Source organism: Passer montanus, unplaced genomic scaffold (genome assembly GCF_014805655.1).
Source record: "Passer montanus isolate IOZ18808 unplaced genomic scaffold, ASM1480565v1 scaffold46, whole genome shotgun sequence".
NCBI classification, from domain to species: domain Eukaryota; kingdom Metazoa; phylum Chordata; class Aves; order Passeriformes; family Passeridae; genus Passer; species Passer montanus.
In genome coordinates this window covers 960846-977355 of record NW_024369485.1, presented here as the reverse complement: position 1 = coordinate 977355, position 16510 = coordinate 960846, and the positions used below count along the sequence as shown (strand labels likewise).

The 16510-nt window shown below is 44.5% G+C and overlaps 1 protein-coding gene across 1 annotated transcript; it reads right to left on the bottom strand.

Moving 5' to 3' along the window:
* Nucleotides 1–4046: 4046 nt before the first annotated feature.
* MYCN (MYCN proto-oncogene, bHLH transcription factor) lies at nt 4047–9767 on the bottom strand. Its single transcript, XM_039721679.1, has 3 exons — nt 9641–9767; nt 6392–7176; nt 4047–5603 (listed from the first exon to the last, which is right to left on the bottom strand). The coding sequence occupies exons 2-3, from the start codon at nt 7074–7076 to the stop codon at nt 5002–5004; spliced, it is 1287 nt and encodes a 428-aa protein (XP_039577613.1). The 5' UTR covers nt 7077–7176; nt 9641–9767; the 3' UTR covers nt 4047–5001.
* Nucleotides 9768–16510: the final 6743 nt, after the last annotated feature.

Below are 16510 nucleotides of genomic sequence, written 5' to 3'. Positions count from 1 at the left end.
CACCCCCATCTATTTTACCATGGAGTTAAAAAATACTTGCCATTATTATAGTTACACTGTAGATGCTTATTTTTAATTTCTGCATTATTTAGGTGTGTCATACTGTGATCATAAATACAGGAAACTAAATGTCTTTGTTTGCTTTTTCTTCAAAGGGCCAAATGGACAGCCTTGTAACTTACTCGGTTAAAATATACACTAGGCTTTATTTAGCAGGGCTCATGGATCAACACTTACGGAATCCCTTGTGTGCACACAGCATGTATGTTAATCTATTCATCCAGCACACACACAAGGAACCTCCATGGTTCAGAGATCAAGAATTCATTTTATTTTCTCTGAGTTGACTGTTGTGCAAAAAATATCAAAATCTCATCAAGAGAAGGATCTGGCCAGTAAGGGCACAAAGTTGGATGAGAGCCAAAGATCTTCAGGGAGCAAAGATTATCACATCATACAACCCAGCAGCAAAACATCTGTTTTATGGTGGCCAAGCTTCATTGCAGGGTCAGTAAAAACAGATAGGCTGCAGAAAAACTACTGTAGGGCAGCAAATTGGACAGGTAGTCCAGCAGAAGTGAAAGCTTGTCTTGGAACAGACCAAGGGCTCTGAATTCAGGCTTGTCAGTGCTCCAGGAGCAGCCAGAAGTGCTGAGGCAAAACCCACCATGCTGGCTCCACAATCAGCTTCTGTTCCATGTTTTGCACCACTGCTTTCCTCTGAGATTTCTGGAAGTGCTGTGTATCCCCTGTTTCTGTTTAAATCCCTGCTTAATTTAAAAGCATTGCTGTGACACCTCAAATCCCTTTAAGTTTGATGGCTTTGTGTTCCTGAGAAAAAGAAACAGGGAAGGGAAAAGGGAAATGGGAAATGGACACAAGGAGAAGAAAGTAACCCAGGTATAGATCATGTAGCATTTGGTAATTGTACATTAAAAATTTATTATCTCAAAATTAATATTTTAAATAAAATTACACCTTCTAATTTAAACCAGCCAGAAGCCAGAAAAGTCAAGCTTAAGAATGTCACCCATTTGATGTAATTTTATTCTAGCTTGGTTTATCAGTATACTTCCCAGGCGCAAACTGTAAATTATACATTTCATGATCTCTCAAGGAGTCCTGCCAAGACCTGGCGATAAGTTGCTATAACAGCAGCTCAGGGTTTGAGAAATGCACTTTCCTTAGCACTCATGGCAACAGGTGACCGAGTGGTAATGACACCATTAACACATTTCACCTTTTTAAGATCTCCCACTGGTGTGTCACTTCTACTAATTTATGGAGGAATTATTTCATTTTAGTGTTACAAGTCCCTTGTGTTCTTAGTGGTATTTTTAAGAAAATAAACAAGGAGGGAAAGAGAACATCCTCTGGGATATGTGATTTTGGAGAAAACCACCATCAGCAAATTCTGTCTTGTAAGAAAAAGAACTTGGGAATTTTTATAGCAGATCCAATAAGACTGAGATCAACTTAATTCAGTTCTCCTTTCAGGAAGCAGCAATATCTGCTTTGTAATAAGCAGCTATTAGGTACTTGCCACATATGATTCTCTAGACAGATATGTTTGTATTTGTTATGCAAATGTAGGTATGTATTTAAAAAAAAAAGGCAATAATGTCTCAATTAATTATCTGACTGAGTCCTTATGGACTCCCCACTCTAGATACACTTGCAAAATGATCTTTTGTTATGGCTGCAGCTATGATTCTATGTCCTTCTCTGTGTAGCACTCTGGCTACTGTACTGATTCTACAGAAAATATTATACAATTAATTGCTTACTTCTTTTCAAAAGCTGTCTTTCCTTCAACTCTCAATTCTTTTTATCATGTAACTACAAAAGAAATCTTCTAGTTAACAACTGTTATTTTATTAACATCCTACAACTGAATTATTTTTTACTAGAAATATTTGACCTTGACAACTTACTCCCTACAGCAATGATATAAAAAAAAAAAAACAAAACAAAAACCTATCAACTCCTTATTTAAAAAAAAAAAAGGAAAAAACTAACAAAAAAAAAAGACAATACCAAAGTACTGGTAGTACAGCACAGAGAAGCAGGCAAATTGTACAGTATATGGGAAAGTTATGGCACCAGATTCTGTCTCCACGGACATCAGTTGGATGTTTCTCACTGAATTCTAAAGAAACAGACCAGAACTCTCACATTATATATAGTGAGAAATTGATATTGTGAGGCTTTCAGATGGGATTTGTGTTGAATATCCAAACAAATCTGAGTATTTGACACCTTTATTATACTCTAAATGCTTGGTTATCACAAGACAAGACAGAACTGGGTTGTCTCAAGAAGACAAAGAAGTAATTGCTGTCTTCAACTCCCTACTGGGAGTTTACAGACAAGGTGCAACCAGACTCTTCCAGGAGGTTAAACACAAGATAGGAGGTAATGGACAAGGATTGCAACAAGGAAAATTCCAGATAGTACAACAATTTGTATCAGTCGTGGTAGGCAAAAAACACGTGTTGTCCAAAGAGGCTGTGGAATCTCAATCCTTTGAGATATTCAAGCCTTGGTTACATGACCCTGAGCAACCTGATCTGACCCAGAGTTCACTCTGAGTGGAGGATTTGGACCAAAGTTTTCCCATGAGTGTGACGGAGAAGGGAAAGGGGAAGGGACTTTCCTTCCTCAAGAATACTCATTTGACGCATACCTTGTTTGAAAACAGTACAACAGGAGTTCAACAGAAATTACTAAAAAAAGGGGGCTAAAAATTGTTTTAGCTAGTAATTGTTCACACCAATTGTCTACTGTAACTGGAAAGTGGAAGAAGCATGTCTAGGGAATCAAAGATTCTACATATGGAACAACTGTGGTCGGGTCTGAATTTAGATCTTTAAACTCTATTCAGGCCAGTTCTTCAAATGCTTGTGTAGGCCTAGCTGAGCCCACACTGTTACACCAATTTACGCCTGTTGAAGATCTGGATTTACTGCACTGATCTATGTACAGTTCTTGGTGGTCACAGTACAGAAGCTGCCTGGGGCCCAAAAGCACACAGGTTATGAGTACATCAACAATCTGTAGGGATAGACATATGGCACATCCATTAAGTGGGGGCTGGCTTGCCCCCACACTGCTCTTCCTGTTACCTCATAGGAAATACAGGATTTCTGTACCTCCATCACCAGACAAGCTACTTCCTTTGTAGCTAAAGCAAGGGCAGATGTGACAGGTGAGCTTCCTGAAAGTGGATCTGGAAAGTACTTAGTGGCCATTTGGTCATTAATTCCTGGGTTTTTTTTCAGATTCAGTGTGAGGAAAGACAATATCAAAAATACCTGTAGAGACTAGAAAACAATTGGTCTCATGGTCTTTTAACACAATGACCAAACAGATTATGAGATCTATGACGAGTTGAGTGTCTTACTTCTGTCATACTGAATGCCAGCTCTCAAGACAACCAAGTTCCATCTTCATCTGACACACATTTCATGCCTCTGCATCTTCCCTGATATTTTCAATTTTACTAACTAATGTAGTAACAAACAGGACCTTCAGCTACAAACAAGAACATTAATTCTGCAGTGCAATGATGGGACAACTTTGAGGCTTTCCTAATGCAAAGAACTGCACCCATATTAAGATCTTTGTTTACTACAAGTATTTAATTTTCTATGCCTTGGCAAGTCTGCCTCCATCATTTACTTCACCTGTGCACCACACAGGCCAGTCTCTTAGCAGAAGTTTGCTAGCCATGTTTCTGATCCCTCTCAATTCTCTGGATCCAGTAGATATTTGAGGAGTCTTTGCAGGACACAGGAGTCATTCCATTAGCGTGGTACATATGTTCCCCTGGGATAATCCTGACAACACAAGTATTAACTAACAGGAACATAGTTCTTACTACAATTATTATTTAACCAGAAATGGAAATGTTCTGTCCAGCTGACCTTTGTAGTGTCACCTACAGTCTTAGAGTTGAAGTGCCAAGGGTATGTGACCATGCTTTTTGTATTTCATCAATACTGCAGTTAAAGATTTTATTTAAAAGAAAAATAGTAAATGGCACATCATGTAATTGCTATTTATTTTCATAAACATGAGGTATTTCAAAGTGCTATAAGACGCAGCACTAAATGTACATCATTGGAAGAAATTAAACACAGAACTTTGCAGTTACCCAGTTCTATGCACCAAACATTAACAAATACATTAACTGGAAGAAACAGGCTAGGAAAAGGCATATATAGTAAATTTCTTTACAAAAGTTTCTTAGTTCAAAAAAGTGATAAAGTAATATCTACTCAAAACTTTCACAACTCATTTTCATACGAAAATATAAGTATCAAATTTAGTTATGTATCAGCATCATACTAAAGTATACAGGCAATGTAAGAATTAGTACAGTACATAACAGAGATTAACAATATATTTGTATACAAAAACATGCTCCTCAAACATTGAGGTATTACAGTACTTAGGTATGAACTTCCAGTCTAATACTGGCAGCAAAAGCCACCTCTCATAACCCAAGACATGTACAAAAGGCAAGTGTGTAGATGGTATTTACAGAAATTCCCACAGGGGTACAAAATGCCAACCCCTAAAATAACATCTGTTAGAACATAAGCACCATAAAACTTAGGAATGAACATTTTAAAACTCAACTAGATGTCATCAGCAGCTCCAAATGCTCACAACACTTAAAAAAAAAAAATCCCCACCATCTACAGTTCTTAAGAAGAAAAAACAAAGGCAGTCCATTGTTGTTTGGTAGTCTTGCAATAAACTCCTTGCAAGAAAATCCACTGTTGTTTGGTAGTCTTGCAATAAACTCCTTGCAAGAAAATCCATTTGCTCCGTACCCGGATAATACAGTCTGTAGATTACTTCAGGGACTGGATTGAAATTAAAACCAACATTCTTAACGTCAAAAAACACAATTTTTTATAAAGAATCAAAAATGTGCAAAGTGGCAATGACTGTCCTGATCAGCCAGAAAAAAACACCAAAACAAAAGAAAGTTTAGCAAGTCCGCTTGTAATCTATTTTCTTTAGTAATTGTTCTTGTCTGGCTTGCAATTTTTCCTTTTCTAGCAGTAACTTCTGCTCCTCTGCCTGAAGAGAATGAACATATTCAGTGGCTTTTTTCAAGATCACAACTTTTGCAGCTTTCTCATTTTGAACCAGCTCTGGAACATGGTCCCTTAATGTGAGGAAACTTGACCGTAGATCATTACGTCGCTGACGCTCCAGGATATTATGGTTGCGTCGACGTTCACTGTCCTCTGAATCAGAGTTTCGAGGACTTGAACTCTTAAGCTTTGGTTGGATCGTGGGTTTTACTGGACGGGGCACCTCGACTTTTAACTTCTTCTGTGGTGGAGACTCTTCAGTCTCCACGAATGGAGAAGGAGCGGCATAATTATGCTGCTGGTGAATTGGGGCACAACGCTTTAATATCAGTCCATTCTGCTGTGTCCTGACTGATGAAAAAGTGGTATTTTTAGGACGCACTGTAATAGTGAAGGTGGTAACAGACTTGTTGGTAGAGGAGCGTCTTTTCTCCACTGTAACAACATCTATTTCTTCTTCCTCATCCTCTTCCTCCTCATCTTCATCATCTTCTGGTAATAAAGGACAGAAAATAAAACAGACGTTATTCTCCCTGAAAATACCTTGACCAAGTATCAGTATTTATTGACAAAATATATATCCAGTAAAAGCAGTCATGAAATAACTGATGGCAAAACCAGGGTGCACCCACCATCTGCAGTCAGATATAGAACCGTAAAAGTATGTAATACACATGAAACCAGCAAAGAACAGGGATTTCTGAAAGCTTAGTAAGTTTGATGAGATGGGTTTTTTTAAACACATCTAATTTTCAATCAAAATGGGGCTACCACCCACACAATCACAGAGGCAGAAAAGAATTTTTAGACAGAATGTATGTAGTTTGAATGGAATCGTCGAGTTGTGGCACAAAAGGCAAGCACAGAGCCACAACACAGCCCCTGCTTGGTAGAAAAGCAGCCGGAAAACGAAACAATCGCTGGGTTTGTTCTGAGGCAGAAGGTGAAGCTGCTCCAGCCGGGGACCCTTTAAGCCGGCGCTTGGTGCACTGCCAAGAAGACAGCTGTTGGAAGTGCTTCCTCACCCAAAGCTGTCAAACCAGACATTAAAGGGACAGCAGGCTCTGAAACCCGGGACGGATCACCAAGTTTGTGGCGGTGGTCATAGGGACCAGCTCATCTACACACACCAAACCGCGGTTCAGCCCAAGTGCACTGTTCTGCGTACGCTCACAGAGGATGTTTGTGGCATTTTGGGCTCTGTCAGCACAAGAGCTGCTCTAAGGGTTCGATAGTCCAGCTCCAGCCTGCCCGCATGGCGCCTAAAGCAACGCGCACACGGTCATCCCCCCAAAAACCTGTGCCCAGGGCGCCGCTGGCAGCCGCACTGCCACCCCCCCGAACCCCCCGGGGGCAGGAGACTATGGGGGTACCGGAGAGTCCCCAGCACCACGCAGCCCCTCCGGGCCGGAGCTGCTGCCCGGCGAAGGCTCCGGCCCCGCCGCCCAGCTCGGCGCGGGCGCTGGTGGGGCTGCCCGCGGGCCCCGGCGGCGGCGGCGGCGCGGCGGGCGCCTTGCTCTGCAGCTTCTCGCTCACCGCCCGCTCCAGCTTCTCGCGCGCGGAGAAGCCGCTCCACATGCAGTCCTGGATGATGATGGAGTTGAGATTGTTCGTCACGCCGGGGCCCGTCTCGAAGAAGTCCCCTCCGTCCACGCCGCCCCACAGGTCGGCCTCGGGCGGCAGCAGGAGCAGCTCCGATGCCCAGTCCACGGGGTCGGTGGGGCGGCAGCCCCACAGAGCCGCTCCTCCCCACGGCACCGGGCCCCCTCCCGGAGGGTGCTCCTGGAGCCCGGCCCGGCTGGGAGACAGAGGAGGGGTGGGCAGCAGCTCAAACTTTTTCCAGATGTCCTCGCCCGGGGGAGCGGAGTCCGGCCCGCACAAATAAAAGTCATCTTCGTCCGGGTAGAAACAAGGCTGCAAAGAGTCAAACTCGAGGTCTGGGTTTTTACTGACCATTCCTGGCATTACGGGTCTCTTTTTGCTGATCCCTGTGTCAAGCAATAGTTTCAAACACAGGTTTTATCGGTATTTCCACCAAGGGGAAGAAGAGAGGTTCTCCCACGACCTGAAAGTGACAAAAAAAAAAAAAAGAAAAAAAAAGAAAACAACAAAACCACAATTAAAAATACTAACAAACAGACACGAACGTGATTCCCTTCCTCTTAAATGAAGGAAAAAAAAATAATAATCCCATCATAAATAGCAAGCAAGAAGGAGCCTTTAGAAAGTTGGGGAAAAAAAAAAAAAAAGCATCTCACACACCTTTCTCGTCCCGACTCAAGCTACTGAAATCAAAGCGCTCAGGTAGCGCTCCCCCGTGCAGAGCCTGCCCCGCTCCGTGGGGACACAAACCCAGGCTGCAGAGTCCAGCGGGGATGCACAGCCTGTGTACATAGCCCTCGCCTGCTCTCCGCAAACCGCTTCAAACGCTCAAAACAGCACAGTAACTGCACACAGATGCATGGCTTTGATACCGTAATCTCTCCAGAAAGGCTTCTTAATATGCCAGCAAAAGTAGAGGAAGTTTACTCCTTTTGTCACTGCGGAGCAGTGCAAAGGGGAGAGGAGAAGGATGCAAAAAAAAAAAAGAAAAGGGGGCGGAGGGGCTCTTTGCAACTTCGCAAATCGCCAGTTCATTCACTCAAAGCGAGCCAGCGCAATCCGCACACAAAACAAGGGGGGAGGGGGAGAAGGGGAAATCCAGCAGCAACAGAAATTATCAACCTTATGTAATAACCTCACTCACAAAAATGCATTAAAACCACCCCGGCGCCACCAACAAAGCCTCCTGATTTGCCAAGAAAGCACGGGAAGTTTTTTCCCCCCCTTTTTCCTACAACAACGAGGTTGCAAGGACAGCAACTCGGCACATTCGGCCACTCCATGCACTCAAACCTCCTGCAAACACACCAGCTCTCACCTCCGGCGAGTGCGAGCTGCTGCCCTTACCTCGGCCGGACCCCCCTCTCACTACCCACGGCCAGTCAACCACAGCCCCATTCCTTTGCCGAGAGCTCCGTTGCATCAGACATTCAAAAAAAAAAAAGAAAAAAGAAAAAAGAAAAAAAAACACAGAAAAAAAGAAAAAAATTTAAAAACCGAGAGCCCCTTTCCAACAGACATTAAAAAAAAAAAAAAGAAAAAAGAAAAAAAAAACCACAGAAAAAAAGAAAAAAATTAAAAAAAGGAAAAACGTTTAAAGTAAAAAAAAATCCAGTCAGCGTCTCCCTTCAGCTCGGTTAAGGTAACGCGAAAGGAAATCGTTCTGCTGGGTTCACAACAGCTGACGCTGAGACGGAGACCAAAAAGGGGAAAAAAAAAATCCATGAAAAGCCTTATGATGAAACGCCGAGAAACGCACCCGGCTCGGCTCAGCTGCGCTCCCGCCCCGCCCCCTGCGCCTCCCGGACTGTGCATTTTTCTACTATTTTTTAAATACATTAAACTGTTTAAAATGCAAAGCAGTAAAGAGGCACCTACAAAACACTGGCGATCTCAATGCGACAGCTCCAAACCAAAACACAAATATCCTCCAGGATTTTCTTCTGCTTACTGAGAACCCCATTCAGGCTCCGCTCTACCCCTGCGCTCCCCTTCCCGCCCCAATCCTCCCCAGTTCGGCAACTCGAACGCGATGGGGAACTGGATTTATTTGACTGGGGTTTTGTCCTGCAGCCCAGAACCTGCAGCTTCCTCTTCTTACCTCCGTGGTGATGGTGGTGGGTGTGCGAGGGGGAGGAGTGGCGGGGGAAAGGGGAGAGGAAAAAAAAAAAGCAGCTGATGGTGTCTGTAGCACTTTCCGAGCCCGCCCGCCCGCCGGCCCCCGCAGCCGCCCCAGCCTCCGCATCCACCCTCTGCTCGCAGACAGATGACTGTCACTGCTTGCCTTTGAAGCGGCTGGATGTTATTAACCCCCCAAAAGGGCATTAAAAAAAAAAAAGGCGAGTTAAATAAAAACCCAAAAAACAACAACAAAATAAAAAACCCGTCACACGCTTAGCACTGGAAACAGCGGGAGAATGGCGGGAGCGCCGGCCCCGCCCCCGCTCCACGCGCGCAGGGCGGGGCCGCGCGTTTGGCGCCAAAAGCCCCGTTCGCTCTTTATCCTCCGGGAGGGCGTTCGGATGTCGCGGGGCCGCCCCTGCCCCCTGTGCCGCCCCTCCCCGCGCCACGCCGGCCCCGAGGAACGTCGCCTCCGGAGTGGTTCCTCCGCACCTCCCGCCGCTGCGACCTCGCGCGCAACCCCCCGGGGCAGTTGAAAATAAACAAACAAGGGCTAAGGGAAGTGGCCGGGCCAGGGAGCCGCTGCGGCGCAGGGCCCCGTACACGATCGGTGGCGATCGCCTCCCCGCCGGCCTGCGGGGCTCTCACGCCGCCGCGCCTCCGGCAGGGCCCCGTGCGGGCGGCCCCGCGCTCCCCGCGCTCAGCGCCGGCACCGGGTTCCGCTGCCAACGGCGACACCTGGCGGCCGCGCGGCGCAGCGGCGGCGCTGCCGGCGCCCCCGCGCATTGCCCGGCGGCAGCACCCACCGCTCTCTCGCCTCCTTCCCCCGGCGCGGGGCCGCGGGACGGGACGGGACGGGACGCGCCGGGACGGGAGCGCGGCGCTCTCCTCGGCGGTGCGCGACGGCGGGCGCGGGTACGATCCCGCCGCCGCTCGGGGCGGTGCCTCCTTGCTCATAGGCTGCAGGTTGAGGCGGGGACTGGGGCGTCGCTCGCAGCAGGCCGGTGGCGGCGGGCGGCCGCTTTGTGTGCGGTGGCGGCGGGGCCGCCTCCCCGTCCCGCCTCGGTGGGGGCGAGCCCGGGCTGTTCAAACACGGTGGGCATGGTGGTGGGAGAGAGAGCTGGGCGTCGATGGAAGCGAGAAATAAACCCTGTGTGAGGCAGGGAAGTGCCGTGTGTCCCTTCGCTTCGTCCCCTCCGGCAGTTTTGGGCAGGAAGTCCTGCTTCTCCCCTGTGGTGATCACTCCTCGCGTCCGTGTCACGGTTCGCTGGCCGCAGCCAGGAGGCTCCAGCAGCCGTGCCGTGCCCCGAGGCGGTGCTCGGAGCCGCCGGCGTGCCGCGGAGTGCGGGGCTCGGTGGTGCTGCCCGGCTGGGCACCGCGGGCAGCGCCGGGGCTGGCTCCCCGAGGGTGGCACCTGCTCTGCCGTGGCCCCGCCGAGCTGCTGGCAGGCTCTGCTCGCCCCGCTCGCCCCTGCCCGCCTGCCCTCACCAAAGAGGTGGCTGATCTCAGGAGCCTTCGATTGCTCTGGCTGAGAGCAAAAAAGGCACCTGGAAGGTGAGCCCCCTGTACCGCAGCTTCCACGTGCACAGGATTCAAGCGGGGGTGCTGAAGGTGACCTTTGGATCCCCGCTCTGAGGCACAGCTCGGCCGGAGGGAGCTGAGCAGGGGCGGGCACCATAAGGCAGAGCAGCGCCCGACCTGCTGCTGTCGAGGTGGCTGCCAGCCCCTGTGGCATCAAGCTGGCGAAGTATTTGAGGCCAGGTTTGCCTGAACTGTGGTGGTTTGACCCCCCATTCCTCTAAGGCACTTCAGATTCAAGACAGGGGAATTCATTGATTAGCAAATGTGTGCTCGGTACTTTGATGATGTAAGGTCTTAGTAAAGCACAAAGACTTATGAATTTCTCTTTGGATTATTTGGCTGACCAAGAAAAAGTGTGGATGGTTGGGATTTTTTTGCCCCTCACATTTCAGTAACCTTAAACATGTTGAAGCTTGTGAGGAGACATAAACAGTTAGTATGTGGGTCACAGAATGGTTGAACAATTTATTAATTCTTATCAGTCGATGACCTTTGTGGATTTAAGTAATTACATATGATTTTTTTCCTTTAATAATGTTTGTTTTCTATTGACTGTAATGTTTATATATATGCAAATATTGTTATGTCCATCCAGAAAGGATGTGGGCTGCTACCTTATCTACTATTAATTCATTGCAATTTTCATCTAGATTTCCTCAACAGCCTTTTAAAGTTTTTTTTGTGTGTGTGTTTTTGGGTTTGTTTGTTTGTTTTCTTGTATGTATGTACATGGGATTAAAACCATCAGCTTCTAGGAAAGGTCTGTTGTGGTGTGTGATAATCTTTTGTAGCACCCTGAATGAGAGCATTATTAAGACCAATCTTTTAAAGTAACTTTCATTGCCAAAAAACATCAAACCAACAAAGAACAAAACCCCCCACAAACAGGAAATGGAAAACAGTATACTGAGAAACATGACTGTGTATGAGGAGTAACTCTGTTTAGGTAAAAAGACTTGTTAAACCCCCCAGATCTACTGCTTTGCCTTCTACAGTTGAGAAAGACACGGAAAACTTTGGAAGAACTACACAAATCCTTGTGGTGTTTTGACTGACACTTACCTTGGGCTCTTTTAGCAATGCTTGCATTTGTTTCTCTGTTCTACTCTGTCCCTGAAATGGCATATATCAAGAAGCTTCAAGGCAAATGGAAATCTGAAATTACTAGTAGTAAATTTATTATTGTGTTGTTTCACTGGAAGAACTTAGGGACTAAAATGTGCTGATAGTAGAAGTAGGTCCCAATAAAAACTAGTTGTGTAGCAAGTACGTTGAGGCATTGTAAGAATTTGCTATCTGGAAAAGTAGAAAAGTGTAAAAAAGTATATAAAAATCTAAAGGATGCTTTTACTTATGCAGTGGCAAGAATCTAAATGGATCTAGTGGTCTTCAGCGTGGCTTAGCTAGGGACTAAAATGTGCTGATAGTAGAAGTAGGTCCCAATAAAAACCAGTTGTGTAGCAAGTTGAGGCATTGTAAGAACTCGCTATCTGGAAAAGTAGAAAAGTGTAAAAAAGTATATAAAAATCTAAAGGATGCTTTTACTTATGCAGTGGCAAGAATCTAAGTGGATCCAGTGGTCTTCAGCATGGCTTAGTGAGAACCCTGGGAAAGCCCTGTGCTAAGAGCTGGGATGTACTTACCTGGGCATAATACACAAGAAAGTTATGGTGAGGGCTACTGCACATCTTCCCATTTGTTGTCATCAATTCAGTAAGAAATGCTGTGTGAGGCAAATTTCTCTGGCCACACACACCTCTCATTCATGCTCACATCCTGCAACTATTGAGAAGATCAAAAGAAATTCAAAACCAAAAGATACTATTACTCGATATGTGTGCAGTTGTCTTCCTCAGAGGCACCCAAACTTCAGTGCATTTCTACTTTATTTTCAGAAGTAATATATGTATTCTCTTGCCTCCATGTCACACTGTAAAAGATTTTATAAATGGTTTTGTTAATCAGGGAATGGGGAAAGTGGTCAATACCCCACTGTTCAGAGTGCACAAAAGTGTGACAGCATTGGGGCAATTTATTCTTGTTCTATATTAACCAACAGAAGCTACGTATGAAACTCTCAGTAGGACTAGAAAGGATGTAGGTATGAACACTCATGAGCTTTTTTTTTTTTCTTAAAAAAAGACCTAATACACTTCCTGTTAAACAGCAGTAGTAAAATTTTCAGGTGGATTAAGTATTTGGAGGTAAGTATTAAAGTTCACAGTTGCAAAAGCTGCCAGATTTAGAGCAGCAGATTTATTCCTGCATACGTTCAGTAAACTTGCTAGGCAGTTGTGCTGCTCCCTGCTGTGTAGCTGCTGAGGGTGTGTAATCGAAACTATTTCTCCTGCCAATTTACCCACATCCAGGTGAGACAGGCTTAGGGACTTGCCCAGTGTCACTTATGGAAACTGAAGCAGATTTCCCTGGTAAGCTGATTGTAACAGTCTGAGGTAGCAATTGCTTTCCCGCAAGTTCTTGCAGAGTGCATCAGCATTATCCATTAAGATGAGAATATAGTGCAGAATCACAAAGCCCTTTGGATGTCACAAAGGCCTGCAAAGAACACAGATGTTCTTGTAATATAAAAATTACCAATTACTAATCTCAATTACTAGCCACAATACCTTGTTCTTGTATAATGCTTCACGTGACCAAGACATTGAAAAATGTGAGTTATTTCACTTACAGTCACCATAGAGGTCTCTAGCCAATCTCACCTGTACATCCAGAAGCACTTTATAGAGTATCTAGTACTAATTCTATTTAATTAGAACTAATTTTGAAGCCATATGATTCATAAGTAGACTGATAATAGAATAGTACTGTGGCTGCTGAAGACAGTGGAGATACTGGATTTATCTAGCTGTAAAGGTGGCTTAATCCTTCACCTTTAAGTGTTCCTAGATATATCAGAAACCATCTTTCAAAAGGTGGTGAAAAGAGTTTTTTTCCTTCTGTGACTTTTACGTATATTTAGGTTCTTCAAAAGCGATTGGTCAGACCAGTGTTTGTGTGCTAGTCTTTTCCCTCAGCTTTCTTTCCTTTCTAGCTGCTCAGTGAGCATTGGAAGATTTTCATTAAAACCAGAAGGCCTGGAAATGTATTTTTTATATTTGACAGAAGCTTATAGCAGTTTCTCAGGAAAACATCCTGCTTGCAACAGATTTTCAAGCCCTATGTATGGCTAGATAAACATCTAAGCATTGGTTATCTTACTGTTGTATTCTAAAGCAAAGCAAAACAAAAATAACTTCAAAAAGTTGCAGGTAAGACCACTAAGTGGCATGTTTCACAATGAGACTGTTTATCTAGAATCACAGAATCAGTTAGGTTGGAGGAGACCTCCGAGATCGTAAGTCCAACCTGTGACCAAGCACCACCACATCAGCCAGACCACGGCACTGAGTGCCACATCCAGTCTTTCCTTAAACACCTCTAGGGATGGTGGCTCTACCACCTCCTGGGCAGTCCATTCCAATATTTAATCACCCTTTCCAGGAAGAATTTCATCCTAATGTCCAACCTCCCCTGGCACAGCTTAAGACTATACCTTCTCATTGCCAGTTGCCTGGGAGAAGGGGCTGATGTCTGCCTGGTTACAGCCTCCCTTCAGGCAGTTGTGGAGAGCCATAAGGTCTTCTCTGAGCCTCCTTTTCTCCAGGCTGATAGTGTTTCATGCTGACCACACTATTCTGGTACAGGCCAGGATGCCACTGGCCTTCCTGACCACCTGGGCATGCTCTGGCTCATGTTCAGCTGCTGTTGACCAGCACCCCCATGTCCTTTTCCTCTTGGCCACTTTCCAGCCACTCTTCTCCAGCCTGTAGCACTGCAGGAGTGGTTGTGACCCAAGGGCATGACCCAGCACTTGGCCTGTTTGAGCCTTATGCCACAGGCCTTGACCCATTGATCCAGCCTGTCCAGGTCCCTCTGCAGAACCTTTCTGCCCTCCAGTAGATCAACACTCCCACCCAACTTGGTGTCGTCCACAAATTTGGTAATGGCAAACTAGGTATACTCTAGCCCAGTGCAATGATAAAATTGATTTTTGGTAGAATAATTTTTTAACTTCTGAAAAATGTTGACAAAAGTAGTGCATTACAGTTGCTGCTTTTCCACCTCTTTTTTTTTTTAAATTATGCTGAATATAATAAGTGTTCAGCACACCGAGACACTGATCTGTACTACCGTGCTGCAAAATTGTCATCTACCAGTAATTCTGAGTGTATCAGTGATGTAGATTTTTACTGTGTGCTTCAGCCACAGCAAATATGTCAGACCTCCTGCAGGATTAGATGTCTTTATAAATAATCTTATCACAGGTCTTCAGTTTTTCTTTGAAAATCAAGGGTTTGAGCCTCTTCAGTTAATATCCACTCCACTGCCTGTTAAAGCCAGGGAAGAACTTACTGGAAAATTAATTTAGTAAAGCCTGGAAGACTCATATTTTGCAGTTTGTAGTCATGGAGAGAACTATACTGAAGGGCAATTTCCTGCTTCTCTTGACCTGCTGCAGGTAATAGGCAGGTGGGAAGAGGGCTGGTGAGGTCTCAGAGCTTCATCAAGTAAGATTTTCTACTCACAGTGGTCCATGGAAAAGCCAGTCTTCATCCGGAAGACATGTTGTTCTCAATGAGTTTAATTCTCTGAAAAGCTTAATTAAGCTAAAATATTTTTAATGTCATGCAGGAAAAGTTGTTCCGCAAACACTGGAAGATCTTTGAGATTGTTCACAGGGCTTGTAAAATGACTACTTGTATAGTTTGTGCTTCATTCTTACCGAGTTTCTTTTCTCTCTGTATCTCTCTGCTTCATATCATATATTCAATCATTTAGTTGTTTGAAGCATTGTGACAATTTATATTTATATGTGCTTAAATATTTTATCTTCTTTTGAGCAGTTATCCAATTGGGCATTTTTATGCAGGCTCACTTTCTTGACTGGTTTTGAAACTTTAGCTCAAAATGTTTCTCTGGTTGCAAAGCTTTTTAAACTATTCATTATAATGAGATATTTTACTAGATAATTCACTGAGACAAATGTGAAATGTGCAGTTGGGAAGGTAAAATTATAACCAGTCACATAAACCTGTCCTCATTAGCTCCTTTCAAACATCTCCAAATGTTACCAATAGAGAAAGACATCCTTGGAGAGTGGCTTGAAATGTGAATTCTTTAGTTTCCAATTGGAATCTGCTTTATGTTTGAAAGGAAGGCTTTAATTTCCTGCATCTGAGATTCATTTTCAAATGCAAGCTAACAGGAAGATTAGCCTTTAAGGACTATTAGTGACTGGCCAGAATGGTGTTGGTGACTAGAACATAAAAGGAGGAAAAAAGGAAAATATGGACTTAAGAGTGAAAAAGGGGATGCATCAAACTATACTCTCAGCTGGTGTCAATTGAGATGGTTTCCTTCCACTGGGACTGTGCCAGATGAGACCAGTGACAGATCTGTCCTTTGTGATTCCAGCTTTAGTCCTGGGCCACAACTTAAAAGTAGTTTTCTGGATTGTTTAGTTGGTTCCTATTTTATATGCAACGTACAGAGTCTTTACTGATAACCTGTGGGACATCCTTCAAAGCTCTGCTGTAAAAACTGTTAACAGCAAAGGAAACACTTAACACTTATTGCAGTAATGAAAATATCTTCAGACACATTAAAGGCCTTTATGGAGTTTTGATGGTTTTATTATTATTACCATCCCTGCTTTAGTAAATCAGCAGGTCAATGTTTTGTTTATGTCAGAAATTCTTGATGTATTCCTGGCTGCAAGCAGACATGTATGAAGGGCTATGCCACGATCTTTGGATGTCTTACCATTTCCTCCTTTTCTGCATGTCTTTTATCATCTCCCAAGAGAGAACTGGCTTTGTCCTTTATTTCACTTTAGCTAATTTCTGTGGGCTTCTGTGAAACTTTCCTGCTGTTTCCTTGACAAATCATGGATACCCCAGCCTTGATAAAGGTGTTTGCCTCCTGATGAAACAAATTATTGTTAGAGATTATAAACCAGACTCAACAGAGCCAGGTTTACATTTGTTTCAGCAACTTCCCTGATCTATTCATATGTTTGATATATTTATATGTTT

Bases quoted from the DNA above. Each gene is read 5' to 3' on its own strand.
- MYCN (XM_039721679.1), bottom strand. From the start codon at position 7,076: ATGCCAGGAATGGTCAGTAAAAACCCAGACCTCGAGTTTGACTCTTTG. The intron at 5,604-6,391 runs GTGTGCGCGTTG...CTTTATTACCAG, and splicing joins AGGTTTTTGGGGGGATGACC to AAGATGATGAAGATGAGGAG.